The following is a 27,840-nucleotide window of genomic DNA, read 5'->3' as shown; positions in this document are numbered from 1 at the left end:
TGCAAAAGAAAAAAAACATCCTTTCTGATTCTTGGAGGGACTGAGTGTCTGACTGCATACTGAAAAACCCCATCTTTTTTTGTGGACTAACTTGTGTGCCACCTCAGTGGGATTTTTCCTCAGCTCCTCCTGTAGTACTGCCCTGCCCCTCTCTCCTTCGTGTCTGCCCTGGGAAGGGGATGGGTATTTTGGCACCTGGAGACCTTCCTCCAGGTGAGAGGGAATCCCAGAGCCACAGAATGGCCTGGGCTGGAGGTGTCCTTAAAGATCCCCTTGTTCCACCCCCTGCCATGGACAGGGACACCTTCCACTATCCCAGGTGGCTCCACATTTCAGCCTGGCCTTGGACGCTGCCAGGGATCCAGGGGCAGCCACAGCTGCTCTGGGCACCCTGTGCCAGGGCCTGCCCACCCTCACAGGGAGGAATTCCTTCTCAGTATCCCATGTCTCCCTGCCCTCTGGCAGTGGGAAGCCATTCCCTGTTTCCTGTCCCTACAAAGAATCCCTCTCTGACTTTCTTGTGGCTCCCAGACTGGAAGGTCCCAGTGCGATCACCCCAAAGCTTCTCTTCCCTAAGAGCCTGGTGTCATTATGCCACAGGTAGGTTTGTGTGCAGGGAAGAAGCAAAACTGAGACATTTCAAGCAACACCCAGTCATTTGTATTGGCAGAAACGTTCTGTGGTGTGTCCCTTCTGCCGTGGAACTGGATAATCTTTAATGTCCCTTCCACAGAGGAGGAGGAGGGGATGCCCTTAGAGCAGTGGCCTTTGGCTGCCCGTGCCCCACAGCCAGCCCAGAGCTGTAGCAGCAGGTTTGGCAAGGAGAGGCCCAGCCCTCCAGGAGGCTGTTTCTGTGCAGTGGAAGGGAAAACAGGGCTGGCTGTGCTCCCACACATCCTGAACTGCCCAATGCACTGCACCCAGGGACATCTCACCCCTCCCACAGGGCTCAGGCAGCTCCGCTGTGCCCGCACAGTCCCAGCCCTGGCACGTGGCACATGGCACATCTGTGTGCCAGCAGCTCACAGCAACTTGTGACACCACGGACTTGTGTCAGCTGTGTGCAGCTTGTTTGTGTGGCCCTTTCCCTGAGAAGGGCAGTGATTCCCATCGCCTGCTCATCTACCAGCTCCTAAAATCCACTCCAGACCCTTTTTTCTCTCCCTCTCCCTCTCTCCAGGAAACCAAAAAGAAAAATGAATCTAATTATCTAATACAGATAATACTTTGAAATTCAATGAGATAACAAATGCTGTTAGGATTTTGCTAGGAATTAACAAACACACCATCTCATTCTAAGTCCAGTGCTGATCTCTTCTCTGCTGAGGATGAGGTTTTGCCATCTGACCGTGGGCAAAGTGTCTTTTGTTCTGGCAAATCATTCCTGTGTTTCCAGCAGACATTCCTCAGTGTCTTCAGCAGTGGAATGAGAGCTTGCTAGTGGTGCTGCCTGGGCAGAGAGCCTGTCCAGCTTCAGCCATGTCCTGTGTACAGTGCCAGCTGAAGGCAAGGGAGCTGGGAAGGTCTGTCCTTCTGGAGAAGATCCCGTCCCTACTTAGGGCTTCCAGCCTGAGCGAGGAAAGTGGTGTCACTCTGGGACACGTGTGTCCCACTTGCCTCAGTACCACCAGAGTTTGGGGAGCATCAGTCTGGAGCTTCTCTGGGAAGCTCTCCTTAGCTTCATCCTTGGCTGTTGGGTGTGACCTCAGCAAGGATGACCTTCCTCATCTTCTCCAGCAAATGGAGAAGTCATGCTGGGCTGTCTATTAATAGATCAGGCATCATCAGAAAGTTTAATTAGAACAGGGTGGTTTGGCACCTTGCTACTTTTCCAGCCAGGAGCCAAATACCAGTGTGATTATTGCCACAGGCTGGCGCTCACAGAAAGTCCTCTGCAACCCTGAGCTGACTGGAAAGTTTTATGACCTACTGTAAAAAGGAATGGAGTTTAGTAAAAGACCTAATACTAACCTTTTATTTTGAAAATCTGGAAAGAAGAATTTGGAAAGACTGTTCTTTGTGTGTCAAAAGCCTCTAATCAGAATAGTTCTCTTCTGGAAAATGTTCTGGCCTCCCATGCTCCAGCCTGGTGTTTCATGGAGTGGTCTGGGCTGGAAGGGGCATTAAAAATTATCCAGTTCCACACTCTGCCATGAGCAAAGTCTCAGTCTACTGTTCCAGGTTGCTCCAAGGCCTGTCCAGCCTGGCCTTTGACACTTCCAGCAAGGAGAAATGTTCCCTTTTCCCAAACTGCCGTATCCATGCTTGGGGAGGGACAGTACCAGAGCTGTGCAAACAAGGATGAGCCTGCCTTTAGCAGTGGTGACGGGGGTGTCTTCAGAGTGCTTTGGACCTTCAGAAACAGAAAGCTTGTTTGTCTGTGCGCCATAGTAAAGCTACCCATACTTGTCATGGTCACGTTTTATGCCATTAATTTATTATTAACTGTTGCATGCCAGAAAAGCTCTCCATCCTGGGAAGGGCACAGCAGTGGTGCTTTCCCTGCCTTAAGGAGCTGGAGTTTAGAAATCATCATTAAATTCCAAGCTAGAAATGATGGCAGCACTGCACTGAGCCAGGGAGGCAATTCCTGGGGCCTTGCTGGGAAGCTCCCCCAGCTGCAGAGCACAGACAGAGGTGTAATTCCAAGTGCTGAGTGCCTGGTGCCGAGTTCAAAACAGCCGGCTTAGGGATGATGGGGGGGCTGTTACTTCGACAGGAGTAAGTGGATTTAAGGCTTTGAATCGTGACATCAAAGGGAAAGGAAACTCCTTGGGATTGCATTTGTTAGTCTGCAATCAGTTTCAAAGAGGATCCCGGCTTCTTCTCACCTGTGTGCAGACGTGCAGCCAGACGGAGCTGGAGAACTGGATCACGGCGATCCACTCGGCCTGTGCCACCGCCGTGGCGCGGCAGCACCACAAGGAGGACACGGTCAAGCTGCTCAAAACAGAGATCAAAAAGCTGGAGCAGAAGATCGACATGGACGAGAAGATGAAGAAAATGGGTGAAATGCAGCTGTCCTCTGTAACGGACTCCAAGAAGAAGAAGACCATACTGGATCAGGTAAACTCCCGCTCACGTGAAATAAGTTGCTAGAGAGGGTTTAAGGCTTTGTAGCGGTTGGTGGGAGCAGGAGAGCTGTGCTGGCTGCCTTAGCTGCACCATTTCTCCAGTAAGGTCCAGCATGAGCTGTCTTCTGCTGGCCTCCAGGAGATTTGGGTAGCAGAGGTTGGCTGAGGAGGCTGCCAGGCCATGGCTTGAGGATGCCTTGGGGAACAGCTGCTCACACACCAACAAATGCTGCTGCTGCTGCTGCTGCTGCTGCTGCTGCTGCTGCTGCTTTAAGTGTACCAGAGGCTTCTACTGGCCGCTGGGCTGAAGGAGCCATGCCTGCTTTCTGTCCATCACAAGGGCCTGCCTTGACCTTGTGCTGCATCCCTGGCTCCCGCTGCTCCTGCCTTCAAGTGGACCGCGTGGCTGGGTTTCAGAAGCAGAGAGCCTCGAGCAGATGTCTCTCCCGCTGCTGCAGCAGCACCTTATTTTGGGAAGCTTAACATATGGCTCCTGCTTCCCTCATTTGGAGCTCTCGTCCCACAGCTGCCAAGCGTGCCTGTCATGCAAAGCATGGGAAGTGGCTGGGGCTCAGCTAAAGAGATTTGTACCCCCTGGAAGCCTGTGAGAAGGGGAAATGGGGGAGAAAGGGCAGGGAGATGCTGAAGAGCTGCACTCAAAGCTGTCAGTCAGAGTGAGAGGGCAGAGCAGTCTCTCTCTTTATGTAACTGAGTTTGTCTGGGTGCTTTGAAACTGTTTCCTATAAGCTATTTGAATTATTTAAATAAGCCCTTCCATAGGCTGATTACAGCACTCTTCCACTGATCAGATTAATTATCCCCAGTGTGTGGCACTTTTTCAAGCTCTGTTGTCGCTCACAGCAAAGCTGCTGCTGCGGCTGCTGATTTGGGATGCCCTGTGCCTGGAGTTCGGTGAGGTTTGCTCTTCTGGTTCCTCAGATGCTCTTGATGCATGAAAGAAGCCTCTTAAGGGACAGCTGAGCAGAGAATCCTGGAAATACAAAGAAAATTAAAAACGAAATTTTAATCTTGTTAATTAGCATTGTATCAAAGGAGCGGTTGTCCCAGGAGGATACTTCTGCCATGAATGTAGAAAAAGTTGTTTTCCATCTAATGAAAACTCTTTTACTATTTGCATCCCTTGAGGGGTTGGGAGGGCAGGGGAATGTGGGCAAATCGGGAATCAAGATTTGTTGAGTGAGATCAGCGTTGGTGAAAAAGGTGCGCTACTGGGACTTCTTTCATGGCATTTACCGGCCTCTTCTCCCCTTCTCTCCCCTCGCTGCCGCACCTCGTCCGGACGCAGATCTTCGTGTGGGAGCAGAACCTGGAGCAGTTCCAGATGGACCTGTTCCGGTACCGCTGTTACCTGGCCAGCCTGCAGGGCGGGGAGCTGCCCAACCCCAAGCGCCTGCTGGCCTTCGCCAGCCGCCCCACCAAGGTGGCCATGGGCCGCCTGGGCATCTTCTCCGTGTCCTCCTTCCACGCGCTGGTGAGTGGGCGCGGGCGGGGCCGGGCCTGCAGGATCCTGCCCCACAGGGCCCGGCTGAAGCGTTTGCTGCCGCCGCCGTGGGGAAGAGCCATCTTTGTCCCACGCGTGTCATTTTGAATTTCCACCGTAACAGGCTCTCCTGTTACGGGAGCAGGGTCATCTCAAGTGTCCACGACCTTGGGCTTGATCCACGTGTGCTGTGAAGTCAGTGGGAGCCGTTCTGAGGCCCTCGGCATGTGCTGGCTGAGACCTTCTCGGGCATATCTGACTTCATTCCACGTGGATGAAACTGCTGACCGATTATTCCAATATCCGGTCTCTGCTCATCAACACCTGCTGCTCCTCGAGGGAGGGGAAATGTTCTTCTATGCTGTCCATGGCGTGGCAAATAACACTTGTTTAAATTTAAGTAGTGTAACAACCCAGCTCTTAAAAGTACAGGGAAATGTTTTGCCAAGTGGTGGGGTTTTAATGAATTTTAATCAGGTTCTTGTAGGTTCAGCTTGGACTCCTGGAGGTTCACAGAAATAGCTGAGCTCCACTGTTGTCTTGTAGATGTCAGCTGTACCCTTCAGTTGAATGCAGAGCTGTAATTCAGTTAGGGGCGTTTTTATTCTTTCCTATATGAAAAGATTAGCGTCATCATCCTGCTAATTGCTGGTGGATTTATTATATTTTTTAAGTGGCGGGCTGTAATTTGCATTTATGCCTTTTTTTTTTTTTTTTTTTTTTTTTTTTTTTTTTTTTTTTTTGCATCAAGCAAAGCACTGAGTGTTAGCCTGAAAAACAGTCTGCCTCTTCATGCTGGTGTCTCTGGAGAGCCAAGGGAAAAAATATGTTTTCAAAATGTTGTGTTGGAAGAGACACGTGTTCTCTTCTCCTCTCAGCAAACTCTCATGTCCCCCTTTGCCCCCAGGAATGTGGGGAAGTGCACCCTCAAGTTAGGAGCTCTAGCTCAAGTTTCAGGAAGGGAATTTACCCAGAGCAGCCGTGGCTGCCCCTGGATCCCTGGAAGTGTCCAAGGTCACGTTGGACACTGGGGCTTGGAGCAGCCTGGGACAGTGGGAGGTGTCCCTGCCCCTGGCAGATGTGGCACTGGATAGGCTTTAAGGTCCCCTCCATCCCAAATCATTCTGGGATTCCATGGCCCAAGTCTCCTGAAGATCTTCCTCAGTACCTTCACCCAAGGATGTGCGAAGTTATCCCGGGTGGCTCTGCATAAATGTACAGCTATGGCACCTCTCGCAGTCCAGGTTGTGGAAATGGAGATGTTGCATCAAATTCTCTTTTTCCTTGATGTCCCCACGTTTCCCAGGGAGAGCCCCCATTCCTCACAGAGTTCCCTGTGTGCAGCAGCCAGCCTTTTGTCCGTCCCAGCTGTGGTTTTGGACATGCTGCATCCAACCAGGCAGTTCCTCAGCTCGGTAGCTGGTGGCGTCACTCGGGATGTGGGTGTTCCCACACGTGTGGCAGCGCCATTCTGCTGGCTTGGGCTGTGGGAATGCAGCACTGAGGTGTTGCAGGAAGTGCAGTCTGCAGGGTGGGGCGGGCTGTCTGTCTGTCTGTCTGTCTGTACCTTGCCTGCCGTACCCTAGCACTCCCTTTTTGGCAGGAGAGGAGCGCCTCTCCTCAGGCCACCTCCACGTGGGAAATTTCCTTTGACTTGGGCCTGGACACTTCAGCTCTGAGTGATGTCCCACTGATCTCCTGCAGAGCTTCCTCACCTGGGAAACATTCCCACAGAGCTGGGCTCAGTAAAGGCAACTGTCTCTTGTTGCCACAGGGAATTTTGCCGAACAGTTGATGCTGCTCTGATGGGAAGGGTCATTTCAGCTCACTCTTCCCCTTCCTGTGCCTTGCTCAGTCCTTCAGATGTCACTTATCTTTAAGGAAGTGCAAGTTTAAATGCCAGGAGCTCCCTGCAAGCCTTTATATGGCCTTGCTGCACTTCTGAGTCAGCACCAGGATGCCCAGAGTGTTTCCACAGGAAAGAGCAAAGAGGAAGACCGAGTTTTTGGGGAGCAACGGATAAGTCTGGAAATCTCAGGTTTCACATGTCCAGCCTTGAAACCTTGCTAGGAAAAGACAAATAATAGAAAAAACCCAAACCCTTCACCGGCGCTGAAGTTTTGCTCTGTGATGATTGGGCTCCTTTAAATATTTCACATAAATGCCAAAGAATGATGGGGGTGGCGTGTACTGTCCGTGTCAATGTCTGATGCTGGGAAAAGTGAGCTAATTTGCAGCGAGAAGGCAGCAGCCTGGCAGCATCCCCACCGTCCCAGCAGTGAGAACCCTTCAGTGCCATAGGATTTGCCTTTTTTCCCCCCGGTTTGGCAGGGGCTGTGTGCCGGGGCTGCTGCAGCTCCCACCCTGAAGCCATGTGGCATTGACAGGTGGCGGCTCGCACGGGGGAGTCGGGAGTGAGGAGAAGGACACAGGCCATGTCCAGGTCTGCCAGCAAGCGGAGGAGCAGGTTTTCTTCTCTTTGGGGGCTGGACACCACCTCGAAGAAAAAGCAGGGGAGGCCGAGCATTAACCAGGTAAGCAGGTGGAAGTTTGGGGTGTTGTTGTTTGCACGGTGGGTTTGTCAGCGGGCAGAAAGCAGCGAGCTCAGAGCCACTGGCACGGAGTCATCGCATTCCTCATCCCCTTCAGAAATCAGGCACTGGAGCTGCACATCAGTGCGTGGCAGCTCCCATCAAAGGTGTGGGATTTGCCCTTTCTTTAGCTTTGCTTTCTCTCGTTGTGTTTCTGCTGCTACTGCTTTTCCTGGAGGTGCCTTCCCTAATCTCAGGAGCAGCAAAGCAGCAGGATAGAACAGATACAACTCTGAAGAGAAAAAAAAACCCAAACAATCCAGACTTGTTTGGTTATTTTTAATTTAAAATGATGAGTTTGCACACTGCTTTAAATGTGGCTGAGTTTGGGGAAAACTTTCTAAAGTAACGAGAAACTTTGTATTTAGTTGGGACACTCCCTGTTTTGCTTCAGATTTACAAGAAAACAGAAGTTGTGCTGTTTCCACCCAGCACTGCCCAGATCTTTCTCTAGAAAACGTGTTCCAGTGTGGTAGGAAGGTGCTTCCCTGATCTTCTTTCCAAACATCTCTAATTACAGCTTTCACTTTTTGAGAGCCATACCTCATCTAATTGCAGGAAATGTGGGCTCTGCCTTTCTTTGTCTTCTCTCACTTCTTGTGGGGAGAAAGGCTGGGGACACACGTTGTTCTGTGCCCTGTGATTTCTTGTGCTGTCTGTTGAAGCAGCAGTGGGTGTTTGTTTTGTTCAGCAGAGGATGAATGCCGTGGAATTGTTCAGCTTGTTTGGAGCAAGACACTAAAAGTTCACCTGGTATTTAGAGACTGAGTAAAAGCCCAGGGCTTGGCTGGATTGCAGCTCCATGAGCACATTCCCAATTCCTTGTGCCTGTGCTGCAGCACCTCCGTTGCTTTGTATTTACTTGCCTCAAATCCCTTGTCCTGAGCTGGGATCCTGCCCGTGCTGTGTTTTCAAACCTGTTGTTTTTCCCCCCCTGAGCTCCCCCTTTTGTTTTTCCTTTCAGTGGAGATAATTGCATTCTTCACGCTGCCTCCTCTGCTCCTGCCCCCCTCACTCCTCCACAGCACAGGCATGGAGAGGGATTCTGTTCCAGGCTGAAGGAAAGTCATTGTGGAGAGAGTTGTAAAAAGTGTGAAGTTTTGAGAGAGTAGCAGAGTGTCTAAATGCAGTGCCTGAACACATTTCCCTCACTTGTGCAAAATGCTGCCTGTTGGAAGCATCCAACTGTAAATCCCTGAAAAGCAGAGACCTTTTCTTACCCTGCCTGGTCCCTGCTTTATTTTAGCCAGGGAATAATTAACCAACACAGCAACTTGATCCTACAGCTGTGCTGATGTGGAGCTATAAAACTGAACTTTTCAGTTTTCATGGTTGGATTCTGCTGCAGCACCAACCCTGTCTGCCCATCTGATGCAGTCCTATGCTGATTTGGGGTGGATGCTGCAAATATTCCTGTTTGGTCATTCCTCCTGCATGGGATCCCGTTGATTTTACTGGCTCGTGCTGGGTTCCCAGCTCCTGTTTCGTTGGAGGAGGGTTACACTGACTTGTGCTTGAAAGTTTGCTGAGTACATTTTGGCAGCTGGGTCATTACAAAGCCAGCCAGAAGCAGAGCCCTTCTGAGCTGTCAGTGTTGGCAGAGGTGGGGAAGTGTTCATTTCCCACTTTTACTGGGTGTGGAAGCCTAGCAAAAAGAGAGATAAAATTAGTCCAGCTCCACCAAGGAAGTCAGGACAGACCTCCAAGCAGAAGTGGCCTCTGATCTTCCTGTACCACCCTGTCACCAGCTTGTTTTTCACCTCACCTTCTCTTCCATCAGGCTGCTATTTTCCTTTTCTCTGGTGTGTCTGCAGCAGAGAGGCAGGGAATGTTGGAGAGGTCCCCCAGTCCAGTGCCCTGCAGGCCCAGGTCTGGACAGAGACTGCTGCAAAGGTGTGCCTGTGTCAGTAAAGCCACACCTGTGCTCAGGAGGAGCGGTCCTGCCGAGGAGCTGGGGGACATAGGACAGCACTTGCCTATTTTTAAGGAACTGCACTTGGAGTGAGCTGACCTGGTGTTTGGGACGCCCTCTCTGCTGCAAACACCTCTTTGTTCTTGTGCCGTTGTTTTTTGGATGACAGGCTCGAGCAAAAAGAGGTTAGAGGGGCTGCTTGAGGTGACTTACCCACCCTGAAGAAGGTTTTCCCCATCCCAGATTTCTACAGCAGTGACAAGTTTCTGCAGGCAGTGTGTTTGGAGATGTTTGTATTTCTCAGTTTGTGTTCCATGCTGGATGTCAGACAGGCTGTTCTGCCCGTGGCATGTGCTGCACGCAGGGAGTCACGTTCGTGTTTTAATGCGCATTCCCTCTGTTGTTCCTCAGGTGTTTGGAGAAGGAGTCGATTCAGTGAAGAAATCTCTTGAAGGGATCTTTGATGACACAGTCCCAGATGGCAAGGTAAAACCCCAGCTCTCCAGCTGCCTCCTTCCGCCGTATTTGCAGCCAGTAAATTCAGAATAAGTACTGAGATTTGCTCTTTTGCCATTTCTAAGCATTGGAGCAGCAGTTTTGCTGGCATCGGTTTGCCCAGAAACACTGCGCATTTCAGTTTTAAATTGAAATCTGCTTTCATCCCTCTGTTTTTGTGTTGCATTCCTAGCATTCCCAGTAGCCATAGGGTGAAATCCCAGGAGAAGCACACTGCAGCAGCGTAGCTGTGTGGGTGGCACAGGAGGCGCAGGGAAAACTGCGGGTTCCTGTCCAGACAAGCCTTCACCCTGGGCTTAGGAGCAAAATATCTTCTCTTTCAGAGGGCTCTGGTACAGCACATGATGCACTAGTTATTGATGAAGAGGGAGCTGTGTTGGGCTGGGATAGTCACGATGGATTTTGTCTCTTTAGAGGGAGAAAGAAGTGGCCCTGAGCAGTGTCCACCAGCACAACCCCGACTGTGATATTTGGGTCCACGAGTACTTCACGCCCTCGTGGTTCTGCCTGCCCAACAACCAGCCTGCCCTGACGGTCATCCGGCCTGGGGACACGTCCCGGGACGTGCTGGAAATGATCTGCAAGGTAAACGTGCCCTGGGGCGCTGGACATCGGTGCGGCAGAGCAGCCGGGACACCCGCTCTGTGTCAGGGAAGAGCACAAACTGCACCGCCACGCCGAGGCCGGGGCGCAGCACAAAATTCCCTGCAGCTGGGGACAGCGCCCCGGGGGTGCGGGGACAGGCAGCACGCTCGGGTTTGCCTTGCTGTGGCTCTGCCTGTCACAGAGGGACAGAGCCATCCTCTGTCCCTGCAGTGGGACCCCCCCTCCCAGCCTCCCTGGTGCCCCCAGCTCTGCATCCCTCCCACAGCCCCTTCCCAGGGGACTGTTTCCTCGTGCCATCCCTCCCTCCCTCCCCTCAGGCTGGCGCTGGGGAGAGCAGCAGCCCCAGGAGCGGCAGCAGGTGCCTGTGTTTGCTGCCTGCGCTGCAGAACCAGACCCAGCCTCGTGTGGGTGGCAGCAGGGGACAGGGCAAAGCTTTTTTATCTACAGTGAAGTTGGGGGGACGAAAAACCACCTGGATTTCTTTGCCAGATGAAGTATCAGAGGCATTGGGCCATTAAAAAGAGTTACATCTCTAAAGAGTTGGAAAGTTTGACGAATTAAACACCGGCTTTCAGATCTGGCAGCTACATAATGTGTGTTTTCTGAGCGAGCGAGACCCAACTCCTGTCACGTGCTGCTCTGAAAAGTGAGTCTGCTTTGTACAACAACAGCAGGAGAAAAGAAAACATTTATTGCTATTGAGAGCTTGACTTTGGGGACTTTCAGAGCGCGTTGCGTGTGCTTCTAAAGAGAGGCAAGGTGAGAGAAAGGCGTTTGTTTCCAGTAATTGCACGGTGCGCTCGTCTCTCTGCCAGGTGCACTGCAGCTTGTGAAAGCTCTGCTTTGTGTTCAGCAGAAGATGACATTTTTGGAGAGAGACATAACAGGGAAACTGGGTGACACGTTATTAGTAATGATTTATTTTAGGATTTATCTTTTTCTTTGGGTAAGGATGGTTAACTCGGTGGACTGGATCCTTGGCTGGAGTAAGCTGATGTAGCTCCATGGTTTCAGCAGGTGCCTGCTGAAGGTCTGGTGCTTTTTCTGCGGTGGTGGGGGGGTGTTTAAGGAGAAGGGGAGGTTGGTGAGTGTTTTTTCAAGAGCTATTATCTGTTTCTTTCCTTTCTGTAAGAGTTTTCAACCTGAAAAACAGTCGAGATGCCTTTTTTCTGTAGCATTTAATAATCAATCTCTTTCTTCTGTCTCTTGCATTCAGCTCATTTTCCCCCTTTTAATATCTGATCCACATCATTTCACATCAGTTTGCCATCTGCCATCTGAGAACCAGTCAAGTTCTGGTACAGTAAACATTTCAAGCTCTACATTTCATATAAACCTCCTCATGTTTGTAGATGTAGTTAAATCTGTGCTGCTAAAGCAAGCTTCTGATTCTGCTGTTGGAGAACATTAAATGCGCTAAAGTCGTTGTGGAAAATGTGTTCTTATGCTAACATTGCTGCTTGTTATTGTACGGCGAGTTAGGCTTTGGAGGATGCTTTGTGACATTTTTATGATTCAAGATTGGTGGGAGGAGTGTTTAAAGCATTTTTAAAGTGGTTTCTCAAAGATTTCTCTTAAGATGTAGCTAGCAACATCACTTGGAAGGCAGGAAAACTCAGTGCATATGCATTAAATTGCTTTCTATGGCTGATAGGAAATAGTTGGTCCCTTCCAATCTTAACCATCCTGTGATTCTGTGATGGCACCACTCAGTGTGAACGAATGTATATGCATTACTAACATTTGCATAATGGTATGTCTTAAAATGGAGGAGGAAATCACACTCAGTGTATGGATTTAGGCAGAGCCAGCGTGGAGATGATAGCACCAAAACCCAATATGGAGATAACAGCAGTGAAAAACAAGCCTAGATGACTGCACGGCATTTTGTAAAAAGCGAGGCAAGAGAGGTTTGGGGATTTTTTTTCCCCTCAAATTTACATTTTTCAAAGGAACTGCATGGGAGGGGAGCAAGAAGCGGATACCCTGAGGTCCCTGAGGAGTTGCTGTAGCCTGATGCTCTGGAGGCTTCCTCTGCTTTTGGGCTGGTGCTTTCCTGCTGGGAGAGCTGGCCCGCGCAGGAGCATTGCCGTGGGATGGCGGCTGCGTTCCTGTGGTGCTGCCCCAAAGGTCACCCCTGCCAAGCTGGGGACACGTGCCAGGCCCTCTCCTTGGCCAGAAAGGAGCCAGGCTGGGTGAAGAGCTGGCCTCGTGTGCCAGCCCTCCGTGGCACATGGAGCCTCTGGAATGGGATCCCAGCCCGGCTGTAAATTCTTCTTCTCGAGCACCTCGGTTAAGCTGTCGGGTTGTGCTTTAAACGGAGTTAGCTGCTTAATTTAGTCCAGACATAGCCAGAGTTATTAGGAGAGAAATAAATAAACCAAGAAGCTGATTTGGACGGCTGAAAGGTATTTTGGGTGGTCTTGAAAGGATATTCATATCATTAGAGCTGCCCTGTTTCTGCTCCCACCTCCCCACATATGGATGGAGCTCCCAGCAACAAAAAGTGGGTTAATGGTTTGGCTTTTAGGGCAGCCTGGCTGTGTCCACATTCCAGGGACCTTTTCCTTTCACTTCAGTAGAACATCATGGCCTCATTTGAAACACTTTAACCAGTGTCAGATTTGGAGGTAGACACAGCCTCGGGGCTGTGTAGGATGTTAATTAACTAAATGGGGTGTCTATGGGCTGCACTGTGGCTGGGACTCTCTCCTCGCTGACCTGGATGGGATTGCAGTGTACTGGATTGATGGGGACATCCCTTTCCCAGCTCCCTCAGCCCCTCCTGGTGCTCCAGCCCCCTCCCCAGCTCCGTTTCCTTCCCTGGACACCCCCAGACATGGGGGATGCACTCAGTGGGTTTAGGTCTCCCCTCTGTGTTTTTAAGACACATTTGTGTCTAGGGACAGTAAACAAAGCTGACCAGAAAGTAACCCAGGACTCCTCTGTGTCACTTCTGAACCTTTAATGCCAACGCTGCTTCCCTTTAGTTTCTGAGGTGTTTGTATGTGCGTATGTCTGTAAAGAGAAAACTGCTGAAAACAGCAGTAATCAGTGAGAAAAGCAAGCGAGAAGCTTTCCAAAAAAGAAAAAAAGTGAGGGAGCAAAGATATCTCCTACATTCAGCTGTTTTTCTTTTGGCCCTTGATAGATTTCAGTCATTATTTAATTAACCAGGAATTGGCCTGGATTGTGGAGGTTATTCCATTTCAGGTAGTCCATTTCATCCAAGGATAATTTGATCTTTGGGTTGGACATATTTGAACAGAGCACTGTGCAGAGTGCAGCAATAGATCTGGTTTGGTTTTCCTTCTGCTTATCGGTAGCTTTTTCACTCCTGGGCTAATCCAGGCTGTCCAAGGCATTCCCTGTTCTCTGTGTGTTTGCTGGAGGGGCAGGGTGGGATGTTTTCCACAGCTCCCTCAGTGTACATTGCTCACCACCTCGGTGCTGCTGTATCACGGCTGGAACTGGAAAAGCCAGGCTTTAAAAAACAGGACAAGCTGGCAATAATGATGCTCTTGCGTGAATTTTCAGATAAGCCATTGTTTTCAGCCCAGCCTGAGAAACCCGGGTAATTTGCTGGTGTAAAATGAACAGGCTGAGGTATAAAAGCCTTTAATAGTGGGATTTCAGAAGTGGCAGCGAGGAGTATTTACCTCCTGCATCTGTGAATCACTTTGGGGTTTCTCATTAGATTTAGTTTAGGAACTTTGAAAGTAACTTCTGGATAATATCCTTTGTGTTTATCATACTTGTAATATGTTTTGATTACACACTGCATTAACCTCTGCTTAAATCAACCTTATTAATCATGCTGAGAGAAGGTCGTTAACATCTCCCAGACCAAATGCTGTATCCTCAGCTAATTATAACTAATTCATTAAAATGGTGTGACCTGTTTCCACTGGGACATGATCCAGGATGCAACTCTTGGCTTCTTCTAGCCTCATAAAGCCAGTGTATCCTGAGCTGCTTTGAGTTTAGAAGACAGACAGATTCTTCATGTTTATTAACCTTGCTTGAAATCTGCCACGTCATATTTATGTGCTAAATGATGAAGATGCCAAAAAAACCCCCAAATCAAACAGAAATCACCTCTCCTGCTATATTTTGCTCAGTTAGCAGAACATTTAGTTAAATATCCTTTTATCCAAAGGCCTGCTGTGAGGTTTCTGTTCCAGCACTGGCTTATTTCTGGGGTGGCTTGGGAGGGAGCAGGATGCCAGGTCAGCAGAGCCCAGGAGGCTGCTCCCAGGTGTTCTGCGTTGGGTACATGGATCTTATTCCTGGGGGAGAGCAGAAAGGCCGAGTTTTGTTCAGGTTCCAGGGCAGGAGATGGTGCTGGAAGGCGCTGCTGGGGCGTTTTTGTTCCTGTGAGGGTCAGAGATGAGGGGAAGGCTGCTTTTTGGTCTAAAGGCTTTCTGTCTCTTGCAGACACACCAGCTGGACTACTCTGCTCACTACCTGCGCCTGAAGTTCCTCATTGAGAACCAGATCCAGTTCTATGTACCAAAGCCAGAGGAGGAGATCTATGAACTGGTAATGCTGCCCACTGGGCAAATGAAACGACTCTGGGCAGGACGCTGTTAATTAGTGTTTATCTGACATTCTGGAGCACGCAGTTATGCTTTTTAGTTTGCAATTACGGTGCTTCGCAGACCATAGCAAATTGGCCTTCAGCAAAGGGATCTCTCCAAACGTTTCATCCTGTGTTGGTGTTTAGCTCCTGTTTGTGTGTGCATGTGTCTGGGGAGAGAGGAGGGACAGCCACAGGCAATGTGTGAAAATCACTCTAAGGTACATTTAAGCTTAACTTCCCTCCAAGTTGTCTTTTCCTGTTGTTCTTGTTGTCCATGGAGGTTTTAAAGACGTGGTGTAGAGGCCTGGGCACTTCTTGTTATAGTCCCTGTCTGAATTTTAAAGAAGGGGGAGAATACACAAGTTGTTGGGTGTTTTCGGTTGGTTTATTTTTTTTAAGGTAAAGATTGAGGTCAAGAAGGTCTGGAGTTATGTGTGAGAATATACTTCCTTAATTGCCTCAGCTGGCTGTTTTCATCTCATTCATCTCGAAAACAGACTTCAAAGGAATTTTGCCATGAGAGATTAAAAAAAAAGACCAAACAGGATTAGTGTCATGCTTTAACTCTGATTTTACACAGGCACGCTGTAAACCTTTTTAAAGCCCTTTTCATTGGTGAGTGGCTTCTTATAAAAAGTAAAACTTTGCTAGTTATGGAGGCTTTCGCCCATTTAGCAAAGGACTTCTGGGATTTTCCATTAACGCTGTCAACAACAACAACAACAAAAATTAGTGAGAAAGTGCTAGAGGGGTGCTAGGACTGGGAAGTGTGATTTAGGCGGGGAGAATTAAAACTCAGAGGAGACAGCTTTTATCTGTCGCTGTCTGGAAGGGCTTTGGGGACTTGTCTTGTGTTGAGAGGGTGTAGGATTGACAGAGTCATCGCTTATTGTTTATTCTCAAAAGCTGTAATTAATCCAAAACTCTGTCAGTGGGACTGTGCAGATGGAAGGGAATGGGAGAGATGGGTGCTGCAGGATGATGTCTAATGTATGGGTATTAAACCAACACACTGTGTGTGTTTGCTTGTCTGTGTGGGCTGTTTATTTGGGGAGAGCACTGCAGTTACTTCCATGGGACTGCAACTATTCTGTAATACTGGTTTTTACAGTGCTGATAGAAGCAGGAGATAAAATTATATTTTTATTAGGGAAACCTTTTGCAAATGAGTTCTTCTTCTTTTCTAAAGGAACAGTTCACGTACTGCAGTCCAAACACTGAGTTTCAAAATGTTAATTATTGTGAATTGCATTTTTACACGCTCCCAGCAGCAGGTAAACAGAATTAATACTCACCTGTGGGCTCTCGTTCACCTGGGGCTATGATTTTTTCCAAAGACAAAGGGCCGGATTGTTACTTCAGTGCTGAAAAGGCAGAGGGGTTTGCAGCTGGATGGAGGGACTTCGGGGCTATTGCCTGGGTGTGAATTTGTGCTGGTCTCCCAGGAAGGATGTTAATGACCATTTCAAAGACTTGGGGGCTTTCCTTGGTACAAATAAACATCAAGGTGTTAAAGGTGAAATGTCACACTGAGGTATAGCAAATCTGACAGTCTGATAACGAAGAAATGTGTTTAAGAAACAAAGTCACTCCTTGTGGTTTTAATGCTGTTGAATAATTGAATTCCTGCAATGTCTTCATTAAAATGATATAAAAACATGAAGCTATTACTCCCTGTAAATTAGGAAAACAGGAAGAGAAGCTCTGTTTCTCGAGCGCTCAAAATGGTATTGACTGAGTGAAATCGATGCGTGCTCTGTTTTGTGATGGGGGTGGCAAAACACTGTGTTTTCACTGTCCTCTCTAACTGTGTTCTAACAGCAGAGCTGAGTGACACTGCTAATGCCTCTCACACAGGTGCAGAGAAACTGTTTGATAAATAGTGACCACAGTCCCTTTCTTCTGCCTGTAATTAAAGCCCAAAAATCTGCTCCAAACGATTACAGTTTATGCGTCCTCCCACAGTAACATATTTCTGTGTTTGTTTTTTTTTTTTCCCCCTCTATTCAGCTGTACAAGGAAATAGAAATCTGTCAGAAAATCACCCAGCACATTCAGATGGAGAAGTCTGATGCATCCTCTGATATTTATGGTGAGTTACTCCCTGACTTGTTTTGCTGTTTCTCCCCAGTCAGTTCTGGCACGAGCAGGTTCTTGTTTGCTGTTTACTGATGCACCTGAAAGGTCTCTTGAGCACAGTGAGAAAAGCAGTTCTGATTCCTGAGCCACCCACAGCAGCATCCACCTGCCCTGGAGGAGGACAGCTTTCTTTGGAGTGCTCTGAGCGTGGCTTTCCTGGAGCTGGAGGATGTGCGGGGAGGACGAATGTTTGCTTGTTGCTGTAGTTCCACCCACGGACGGTGTGGGTGGGAGCAGCATCCTTTGCCAGCTGTCACACTTCACATGGAGCCTTCATGGGGGCTGTGCTGGGGCTGCCACACTGCCCACAGCCTGCAGGGTTCTGCAGCTCCACTCCTTCCTCCTTGTCCCCCTCCTTTCTCCTTGTCCCTCTCATCCCTGCTCGGGAGCATCGCTGTGGGTACGAGGCTGAGGCATCTCCAGCTGCGTGCCCAGGCATCTCCAGAGAGGCTGTTGGGTCTCTTCTCGCCTGCCAGGGGCACCCAAGGTGGGTTCCTGCCTGGCCCCAACATTCCTGAGGCTGGAGATGCCCGGCTCCAGGGTGTCTCAGGGATGCTCCAGCTCTTGAGGACATCCCACGGATGCCTGAAGCCAGGATGTGACACATGGCGGATCTGTGTGAAAAATAAAGAAGGGGAAAGCCTCCCTGTGTCATTTCAGCAGAATCTCTCATCTCTGTGTAGTTCCTACTTCTCAGCTTTCATGTATTTCAGGTTACAGCCCTGCAGCCTGGTGAGTTTGCCCTTTGGCCTGGCAATTACAGTTCTGGGGTGCATTTTAGAGTTATCTGTGCAACCTCCCCCACAGGAAGCCAGTCTGCATCTTTTTGCTGTTTATCTAAATATTCTGTTTTAATTACCAGAATAATTCTGAATCCCTAAACTGCTTATTATACAGCTGCAGGCCAGTGGAATACTGAGCTCAGTGAGACTGACTGGGGCTTGAATATTGAAGGCCTAAGAAAGAAATATTCACCAGCTCAGCGTTGGTTCAGGGTTCGTATTTATGCAGTGCCTGAAAGCACTGCAAGAGTTGGGGCTGTCATAGCATTTCCTGTTTGTTTCTTTTCCTTCTTTTTTTCTAAGCGATGACTTGAAAAAATATGTTGAAATGCACTGTGGTGTCCTGTGAGACGAGATCAGCTGTGTGAGGTGTGGGGTGTAGCATGGAGGGAATGCTAAAAGCACCCCCAAAAAGCTGACTTTTCTCTCATTGAGGGAAAATAGCCAAATGTGGATTGCCTCTAACTGGCAGAAAGATTTCTGTGGTCTGTATGTGTGTCCTTGTGTGTGTTCATCCAGTGACAAGTGTGTGCTGGAATCACACAGTCCTGGAGCAGTTTGGGCTGGACAGGGCCTTAAAGATCACCTCGTTCCAACACCACACCAGGGAGAGCTCACCTGGGAGCATTCTGTGGTGTTTCTACTCCCACCAGTGTGTCTGTGGGAGTAAGAGGCACTCCTGGAGGGTTGGATCTCGGTGGGATGCTTTGCTGATGCTTGAGCATAGATGTTCTCACCTCTTTGGCTGGTACTCTTTCCCTCTCTGCCGGGGCTGTGAGTGCAGAAATCAGTAAAAATCCTTGGATTCCAGCTGGTGGATGATCGTGCTGGCCTGTTCACCAGCAGCTGGTTGTGCCAAAGGGCTGAGGGGATTGTCTGGAGGTGGATTTGTTCAGCTATGGAGCCGGTTTGGTGAGGCCACATGCACTCGGAGATGCAGATTGTTGTTCTCCTGTCATCAGAACCTTGCGGTGAAGAGAAGGCTCTGCCTGGGTCAGCACCCATCTCTTCCCACCTGTGTTTCAGAGTCCGTGCACAGTTTGATGATAGTGTTTTTGGCAGGAACGCCAGCTTATGCAATCACTGCGCCTTCCACCCACTCCTGCCCTTGCTCTGCCGCGACGTTTGTGTGGAGCCCCTGTGGAAGGCAGCCAGACGGGAGCCGTACATTCCTGCTGTCCACGTGCGTGTGCAGGCTGCACACGCTCAGGGGTGAGGTGCTTGCACCTGAGAGCAGGGCAGGGGAAGCGCTGGCACTCCTGCTGCGAGCACTGCGAGGTGCAGCCGCGGTCACAGCTGCGGAAATGCAACAGGCAGGGTCGCATTCGCCTTCTCTGTCTGTGGAGGGGTTAACTGTGTGCCTGAGATGACCATTCCCAGGCTGTTGCCAGCTGCACATCTCTCATCTCTTAAAGCTGATGACAACCTGTGTAATTGCTCCTTATGCCCTTTCTGCCAGGAATAACTGCAGGATTTATGGGTATGGCTGAAAGATGAATTAAGAAGCAATTACGTGTGCATTTAGGCCTGATGGATTGGAGGAGGCAGAGGTCTTCTCATGGAGGAATCCCAGAATCCCAGAATTCTATAGGTTGGGTTGGAAGGGACCTTAAAGCTCATCCCGTTCCACCCCCTGCCATGGGCAGGGACACCTTGCACTGTCCCAGGCTGCTCCAAACCCTGTCCAGCCTGGCCTTGGACGCTTCCAGGGGCTGCCACAGCTTCTCTGGATACCCTGTGCCAGGGTCTCAGGACCCTCCCAGGGAACAATTCCTTCCCAAAATCCTGCCTAAACCTATCTTCTTTTAGTTTGGAGCTATTCCTCTTGTCCTGTCACTCCGGGCCCTTGCAATGAGTCTCTCTCCATCCTTCCTTCGGGAAAGCTGCAATGAGGTCACCCCAAAGCTTCTCTTCCCCGGGCTGAACAATCCCAGTTCTCTCAGCCTTTCCCTGTAGGAGAGGTGGAGCTTGGGGCTGTTTGGACACGCTGATCTGCTCTCAGTGGAGCCTGAGCTGCCCCTCAGCCTGGTGTGAAGGTTTGGTGTTTGGCCCAGAACAGCGTTTCAGTTGAAAAGGGCGACGCTCTCGGGACCCAGTGCTTTGTGCTGACTCAAACTGCAGCCTTGGGCACGTTCTGCTGTTTTTCTGGGTGAGGGCTTTCCAGGTAGGCTTTGTGGTGATGACAACCAATAGCTGCTATATTTTACAGCTGCTCTTTTAGTCGAGGGCTCTTCTCTCTGCCAAAGCTGGTGTGTTGAGTGAGCTTCACAAATTTCTTTTGATTCAGCCCAAGGAGCTCGCGTGCAGGTTCCAAGTAGCTCAGTAAGTCGTGAAAGGCCATATGCTTCTCACTTCTGAGCTGCCACGTTCTTCCCCCTCTTTTCTTCTTCTTTTTTTTATTTTTTTTATATATTTTTAAATCATGGGTGAAAAAAATAACTATGAGCCATAAGGATCAGCTTGAAGGGAGTCCTAAAGTTAGGATGGGCTCCCAGCACATCTGCACCGCTTGGCTGGTGGCTGATTCCGTGTCAAAACAAACTGCTCCCCCCAGAGGTTTGTAAATGTTTTTCTAGTCTCCAGAAAAAGAGAGAGCAAATGGTTGCCTGCACTCATTTAGGGAGTAATGAAGTTTCAGAAAGGCAAATGTTCTGCTTTAGATAACTCTCCACAGTAAATAAACAACCTGCATTTAACTTGGCAGTTGTGTTTCCTTCACATGTCGTTATCCTACTGTGTCACCCACAAAGGGCAGGAAAATCCCCCAGCCCAAAGCTCCCGGTCCCATCTGCACTGTTTAAAGTGAGGCTGTGTCAGCACTTCCCCTCCAAGGCTGTTCTGTGGCTCTCTGGGGAGCAGGAAAGGTGCACCAAGCTTGGCAAATGACATGCTGTGCCAGAAGCAGCGAAAAGGGGAAGGGGCATAGGGAAAAGGGTATTTTTACAGACATGCCCAGCCCAGGAATCTCAGAAAGCAGAGGTCAGCACTCCGTTCTCGCAGGAGGTGGTGTGCCTTGCCTGAGGCTGGGGTGGCACATCAGCCCTGCTCTCAGATCACGGCTTTTGTCCCAAACCACGGCTCTGTGCACCTTTGGTCTGCAAACAGCAAAACCTCCTGGAGCGACCTTTGATGGCAACAGAACTGGGAGTCTGTTCCAAGGCTTTGCAGCTGTGGTATCCTCAATAATGTCTGTAGATAACCGGGGTGTGCACTCAGAAATTCAGTTCAGCTTTTTGTTAGAGCCTCTTTCACTGCTGCACTTCCCCGCTGTGTTTGTAAAGGTTTGAGGGAAGGGAGAGGGGAGGGATTCCCACCTGCTCACGGCAGGGCCAGCACAGCCTGGCGTGGTGGCTGGGACACCCTGGGAGGGGCTGGCTTCCTCTCACCGTCTCCACGGGTGTCTCCCCAGGTTTCTCTCTGTCCTCCGTGGAAGAGGAGGGGATTCGCCGGCTGTACGTCAACGGCGTCAAGGAGACAGGCCTGGCTTTCAAGAAAGGTAAAACACCCCTCAGAGCCCTCCTGAGCCACTCACTGTGACATAAATTCGGTACCAGCGCCTCAGTGCTCCCCATGGCCAGGATTGCTGCCTCTGGTTCTGAGTGCAGCCCTTGGGGCAGAAGCCAGCAGGGATACCCAGGCTGCCAGCTCGTCCCTAGGCAGAGCAGCGTCTGGTTTAATGCAGCTTGGCCAAGCTGGGCCCAACCAGGCCCCTGCATTTGCCATTCACTGCCTCCCCCTGTCTGCTGCACAGACAGGCTGCTCAGGGAGCTGGGCAGCTGAAACCCACCCACATTTTGAACCAGAACATGGGGACCGTGAGGGGTGAGAAGGTTCTCATCTCTTCATAACCCACTGGCGCATGCAGAATCCTCAGAAACACCTTCAGAGTTCTCTTGTGTGGCCTTGCAGAGCTTATTCAGCAGCTGGCCCTTGCCAAAAGCTGTTCCAGAGGCTGCTCTCCCCCAGGCTGCTGCATCCCTTGGCCTGATGCTGACTCTGGCACTCTGCTGAGCCAGTGCAGCTGATGGAAAACTGCCCTGGCGGTTTCTGTGACCCCGGGCTGGCGGAACTGGCTAGTGTAGTTGGGAATGGGTGGCCAAAGGGGCACAGTGGAGGCAGAAAAATGAAGGAGCAGTGGTCAGGGAATGGGGGACAGCCTGGAGTTGCACCCCAGCTTCAGAAACCCTCGTAGGTGCATGTTAAACGTGGAAAGACCACGTTGCTCTTTCCTGTCCCTCAGCCCCACAGCATTCTCTGGTTAACAGGATGGCTATCCTGCCAGAAGCCCTGAGCAGAGGCTGGGGATGCTCCCTGCCAGGCTGCCACAGGGAAATGAAAGCCTGTGCGTTCCTGTGTGGAGCAGAGCGAGCGTTGGGTGAGGGTGGATGGAGGTTTCATCAGGGCATCCCTGGTCTGCTTTTAGTTGCTGCTGGAGGCACGGTTTGAGTGGATGTGTGAGCACAGAGTGCCTCCTGTGGGGCTGCAGTGCAAGGACAGGCAGGAAAAGCTCAGGGATTTGTGGCTGCTCAGAGCTGACCCGAAAGGGCGCTTCTGTGTGACCAGCAGTCAGCAGGGTATTGGGACGAGATTCCCTGAGGTCCAGCCGGAGGGGAGAAAAACTCTCTGTGCCTCCCGTTATTTACGTGCATCGTCTGCGTTTGTCTGCACTCCATCAGATGAGAGATGGCATTTCATTTTCAATCTTCCCCCCAATTAGAAGACTTGCATTTTCTCCTGGTAATTTTTACGATTCATCCTTTTGTTTCTTCTGCTTAGCAAGGCAGGCATTTCTTATTGGAACAGGAGTTCTTTGGTTGCACTGAGATAGACGTGATGCTTTATCCCAAACGATCCAAAACAAAGCCTACAAAGAGCAAATGAAGCCCCAGATCCAATGTTTATGGTTGCAGGCCTATTAGTGTGCTACTACTGTGCCCCAGAATCACTAAGTAGAATAAATCAAATAATGCAAAATGCTTGACTTGCCTTGTTTTGTCCTTCTTTCAGATATGATTTTACAGTCCATTTACTTCGTAGCTACTCTATCTAGTTCATTTTATTCTCCCTGAAACTGCACACCACTCTAGAGTTTCTGGGCACAATTATGTGCATTTAGGGAGATCTCCATTTTCCTAAGGAAGCTCTTCAGCCTCCTCCCTTCCACGTTTCTTCCTGCAGTGTGGTCAGCACTCTGTCTCCTGGGGGATTCATGCAGGCTTTCAGGGTGCCAGGACTCCTCCTTTGCGTGGCAGGGATGGTCAGCCCAGTTCTTTAGCCGCTTTAAATTCCAGCTCTCATCCCTGTAAAGGCAAGGATGGAGCCAGGGCTCTGAGCACTGCTGTGCCCTGCCTGGCAGCAGGGATTCTTTGGGATCAAAGCCCTCTGCAGCTCAGGGAGGGCTGGGGCAGGTCAGGATTCCCGCGTCACCTCGTGGGGCTGCGCGCCGTCCCTCAGCACCCCGGGCAGCGGGAGTCAGCTGCTTCCCTGCGCATCCCCTGGGGCGCTGCTGCTATAAATAACTCCTGGAATCAGGCTGGAAGGAGAGCCACCTCTAGCTCAGCAAGGGCTCACATCCGCCTTTTGAAGATCCGTGCGCTGCCGCGGGATTTGGGAAGGGCGGCGCGGGAGGCCTGCGTTGTGTGGGGTGCGGCGGGCACGGCGGCTGTGCCGCGGGGAAAAACGGGATAAACTGTTGCTGGCACGCGGTGAGGGACCTCCTGGGCACTCTGCTCTCAGGGTGGCGCTGGAGGAGCGGCCAGACGGCAGATCTCACAAAGTCCATCAAACCTCAGTGCCATTGACGATTACGCGTAGACGCGGACACCCGTCCGAGCTCCCCGGTGCGCGTGGGGAGCACGGCTGCGCAAGCCTGACCTGTTCCTCTGTGTCGCAGGCCTGAAGGCGGGGGATGAAGTGGTGGAGATCAACCAGAGAGCCGCTGAGGAGCTGGACTCGGCGCTGCTGAAGGACGCCCTGGTGCAGCCCTCGCTGTGCCTCACCGTGCGCACCCACCCCGAGCCCGAGGAGGCCCAGAGGCTGGGCCAGCCCCCACGGCGCCCAGAGAACCCCTCAGAGCCCGGGGACAGCGGCCTGGCCTTCGCTGGGGGCGGCCAAGGTACGGGGTCGGGACAGAAATCACTCCTGCAGGCGTGTTCCGTGGCGGGGAGGGGAATCACAGCCTGGGCTGGGCACGGAGCCCGGGGGCTCTGGAAGCTGGGAGGTGTCACAGGGGTGTCCCTGAAGGGTGGCTGTGCCCACACTGTGTCACGGCCACAGGCGCCTCACATCCTCAGGCTGTGCCCGCAGACGGTCACAGAACCAGCTGCTCCCCTCTGGGCAGCTCAGGAGGTGCCCTTTGCTCTGGATTTGCCCACAGGTGAGGGCAGGGAGAGGAAGGGTTAAGGCATTCCGTCTGCAGAATGGGGCACCGCTGCATCGGACAGGTCCCAAGCTGTTGGAGAGTGTCCAAAGGAGGGACCTGAGGATGGTGCAGGGTCTGGAGGGGCCATACAAGGAGCAGCTGAGGGCACTTGGAATGTTCAGCTGGGGGAAAGAAGACTGAGGGGAACCTCTCTGAGGTCTGCAGCTTCTGATCTCTGCAGAAAATTAATCTGTAGCAACTGGGAATTGTTTGCCACGAGGTTGGCTTCCTGAATTTCTACGTGCTTCTCTAGATTTGACAGCAGAAGAGGGCACTGCTTGTATCTCTTGCTTCGCTTTTTTTGCAATTGTTTAAAATACAGTGGAATTGCCAGAATGAAGTAGTTTCTAGGTAATCAAAACTGGCTTTGGGGAGTGTGGTATTCACAGCAAGTGGAAAAGAGGGAGCAGGAAAAGCTTCCACGCAGCCTATTGCAAATCCCTCTGAGGGGGCTGTTAAAAGCAGCCTCGTGTAAGATGTGGGCTAAACCTACACAGGCAGTTAAAATTCAACATTTTCAGGAAATTGTCCCCTTTTAATTTTCACAGAAGTTTTCCCAGTTAGGCTTTTGTGCTGGAAAATCAAGGTAGTCTTGTACATTTTCATAGCTGGCCACAAGATGCCCCCATTTGCTACTCAACACTAGCTTTTCACACAGCTCTTGTCTTTGCCTGTGGTTTGTCACTGAAACCCTGAGTGCTGGGCCCTTGGAGCTCAGCTTTTCCCTGAGGTGAGTGTCTGCCCTGGGAGCAGAGGGTTGGGAGCTGGGATTTCTGCACTCACACACAACCTGGAGCTCTCCCGTTCCTTCTAAACACAGGGAATGCTGGGCTGGGATCCGCCTCTGTTCCTCCCCAAAGGAGGGGAATGTTTCTTCAGCCAGCAGGAGCAGTGCAGGTGTCCCTGGCAGCTTCTGGAAGTGCCTGTAGGTTCCACATGAAGTAATTTGGGGTGACTTAGCCCGAGGTGGGAGTGAAATCAAGGCTCTGCACCCAACTGTGTGACAGGGAGGCAGGGATCTTCCCCACCCATTCCCCCCTGTGTTTGTAGAACACAGTGTTTTATTGAAGCCTTTCTTTTTCTGCTCCTGTGCTTTGTCAGGGATCCGCTATCTGAAGTGGGATCCACGTGACATTTTAAAAAGGGGTCTGTGCCTGTGTTTGGGATGTTGTGGTGCTCTCTTAGATTTTTGTTCTTGGCTCCACGGCTTCTTTGCAGAGAGCAGTCAAGTATGAAATACCCACTGACCTATTTATCTGTGTCCTTGTTGATTGCAGGCAGTTTGGCTGGCCAGGCTGATCAGCTCCATGATTTCTGCTTTATTTATAGGACACAGGCTGTGTGTGTGGCCCTGAGGCACTGCAGCCCCTCTCAGCAGGGTCACAGTGCCAGCGGGTGCATCCCTTCTCCGGGAATCCAGCATCTGCTTGGAGAATCGTGCTGGTGTCTCAGCATTATCTTCTTCCCTAGCAATTCTTCATCAGCTGTGAGGGCAGCAAAGGGTAGATTTTATATTTTGTATGAGGCAAATATGATATTGCGTATTTTCGGAATATGAGAGATACGTGTTAGATTTCTTTTCTAAGGAGGTTTTCCTGGTGCCTTTCCTGGTGCTCAATGGGAGGTCCAGAGGAGTAAAGCAGGGCTGTGTTTCTGGGAGTTGACCTCCCTGGAGTGTCTGCCAGAGCTCCTGTTCAATGCCATGTCTCTCACAGCTCTTCCATCATCTGGAGCTCCCTTGCACATGCTGGGCTTGGGGCTGGAGCTGCAGATCAGCTCTGTGGCCGTGGTTATTTCACTGTGTTTGCTTAGCAGCTCATTCTGGAGGTGACCTCGGGTTTTGTATGACTGACTGATGTGAGAACTGCCATCCTGGGCACGATGGATGCCTTCCCCGTGGAACTGCGCTGCCTTTGCAGAGCCACGAGTTTTGTTCCTTTCGTCTGGTATTGCTTTTCCTGGCTCTGGGTTCTCTCCTGCTAGCACAGCCTGCGGGAATTTGGCTGAGGAGGATTAGCTCTGCTCCTGGCTGGGGCCCCACAGCAGGTTTTCCTTATTGCCTAAAAGGATCAGTGGGGTCTGTCTCCCCTCCCCATGAAGAGAGTTCTGCCTGCCCGTTCTGCTCCTCTCTGAGCAGGGGATGAGAGCTGAAAGCTGGGGGCACAGCTTTGGATCTCCCCCAGATCATCAGGAAGGTATTCTGCTAATTAGAAGGGGATCTGGGAATGGGAGTAGGGAAAAACGCCCAGATTTGTTTGTGGTCTCCCCACAATTCACTCCCTTCTTCCAGTATGGGGCAGTCTGTGAGGTTTAGGCTTTGCCTGCCCCTATATTTTGGACTCTTTTAGCATGGGGGATAACGTGAAGCACAAAAATCACCATGCAGAGTGGATGAAGACTGAAAAGGAAAGTGCCCCCCTGCTTGGAATGGGTGTATCAGTCTCCTAGATAGGAACCACGTGGGTGTTTTAGGGAGTTTGTCATTTTGGCACTCAGAGAGCAGCCAGAGGCTGGAGTTATTAACACACAGGCTAAATCTATCCTGTGAAACTGAAACAAACTTCTGCTCTAAGAACTGCCAGTATTTTTTATTCCATCCTCGTCCATCACAGGCCCCCTTGGGCTGAGTAATTTGGATTTCAGAACCAGATGAGGCCACCCTCATTTCTTTAGGGTTATTTTCACGATGCTGACAGCTGATTTCAGATCTTCTGTAGCGCCGTTCTCATTCAGTGCTTGATTTAACGATTCCGGGGCACTTCGTGCAGCAGCCACTGGAGGGGTTTGGGATGAGAACTCATTTTTCATCCCGAATCCCCCAAATTGCTGCGGTGCTGCCTCGCCCTCTGGCGGCCGTGCTGGGGCTGGACCAGCGGGAGGCAAGGCTGGTTTTCCCAATTTCCCCACGGAAATAAATCCCTCATTCCCAGCGTCCCAGGGAATTTCATTGTTCAGTGTTTCAGAGCTAACCAGAATTCTTCTGCCAGGAGGAAAAAAAGTACATACTGGCGTGTTTTACTGAGGATTTATAGGTGAAACATCATCTTAAATAAAAATTTAATCAGAGACACCATTCTCTAGCAACTCCTGTCAAAAATGGTGAATTTAATGACAGAGCCTCTTCAGTGAGGCATTCTGTTGTCACACTGGGGCCATTCCCTGGCAGCATTTGGATTAGGGAAGCTGCTGTTAAACTGCCCAGACAGATGATATTGGGGTGGGTTTGAAGCCGAGGCGCTGAAGTGCAGGATTCCTGGTTTGTGTTTTGTGTTAGCAGGGTGCACACTTGGAGCTGCAGCCAGCAGAGCTCGGCTCGGGGTACTTATTCCCACGGCACTGAAATAATTATATAAATACTAATAAATAGATACAAAGCCTGGCAGCAAGAGGGAGGCTTTAGGAGAGGTACCACACGTTGTGGAACCTCATTAAAACCTTCAGTTACACCAGCCCTGCAAACTGGAAGCAGCAGTTGTGGAAAATTCTAGCCAAGTGCTGGGCTGGGGCCGAAGCTTTCCATGATTCTCCGGGCCTTTAAGCCCCAGCACCTTTGCTCCAGTGATGGAAGACTTCCTCCTATTGTGCTGGTTGTAGCCATAAGTGGGAGTTGGTTAATGGCATTGGTCACACTGTCACAGGTATGACACTACTGGGGCAGCCTGGGGACTCCTGGGGCCACAGGGGTTTGACCCCCTTTTCCTGCTGCTTTTTTTGGA

At 50.6% G+C, this 27,840-nt stretch overlaps 1 protein-coding gene across 1 annotated transcript in view; it reads left to right on the top strand.

Moving 5' to 3' along the window:
• Nucleotides 1-24,265, top strand: part of TIAM1 (TIAM Rac1 associated GEF 1) — a 127,000-nt gene extending 102,735 nt beyond the window's left edge. Inside the window, exons 8-17 of the mRNA XM_040090388.1 lie at nucleotides 2,842-3,066; nucleotides 4,381-4,566; nucleotides 6,963-7,109; nucleotides 9,490-9,564; nucleotides 10,009-10,179; nucleotides 14,638-14,742; nucleotides 16,793-16,874; nucleotides 21,113-21,199; nucleotides 23,597-23,818; nucleotides 24,147-24,265. Coding sequence (XP_039946322.1) covers nucleotides 2,842-3,066; nucleotides 4,381-4,566; nucleotides 6,963-7,109; nucleotides 9,490-9,564; nucleotides 10,009-10,179; nucleotides 14,638-14,742; nucleotides 16,793-16,874; nucleotides 21,113-21,199; nucleotides 23,597-23,818; nucleotides 24,147-24,265 — 1,419 coding nt within the window. The remainder of the gene's footprint in view (nucleotides 1-2,841; nucleotides 3,067-4,380; nucleotides 4,567-6,962; nucleotides 7,110-9,489; nucleotides 9,565-10,008; nucleotides 10,180-14,637; nucleotides 14,743-16,792; nucleotides 16,875-21,112; nucleotides 21,200-23,596; nucleotides 23,819-24,146) is intronic.
• The last annotated feature ends 3,575 nt before the right edge of the window (nucleotides 24,266-27,840 follow it).

Source organism: Hirundo rustica, chromosome 2 (assembly GCF_015227805.2).
Source record: "Hirundo rustica isolate bHirRus1 chromosome 2, bHirRus1.pri.v3, whole genome shotgun sequence".
NCBI lineage: Eukaryota > Metazoa > Chordata > Aves > Passeriformes > Hirundinidae > Hirundo > Hirundo rustica.
Note: the sequence above shows the minus strand (reverse complement) of the source record. Positions and strands in the feature narration are given on the sequence as shown.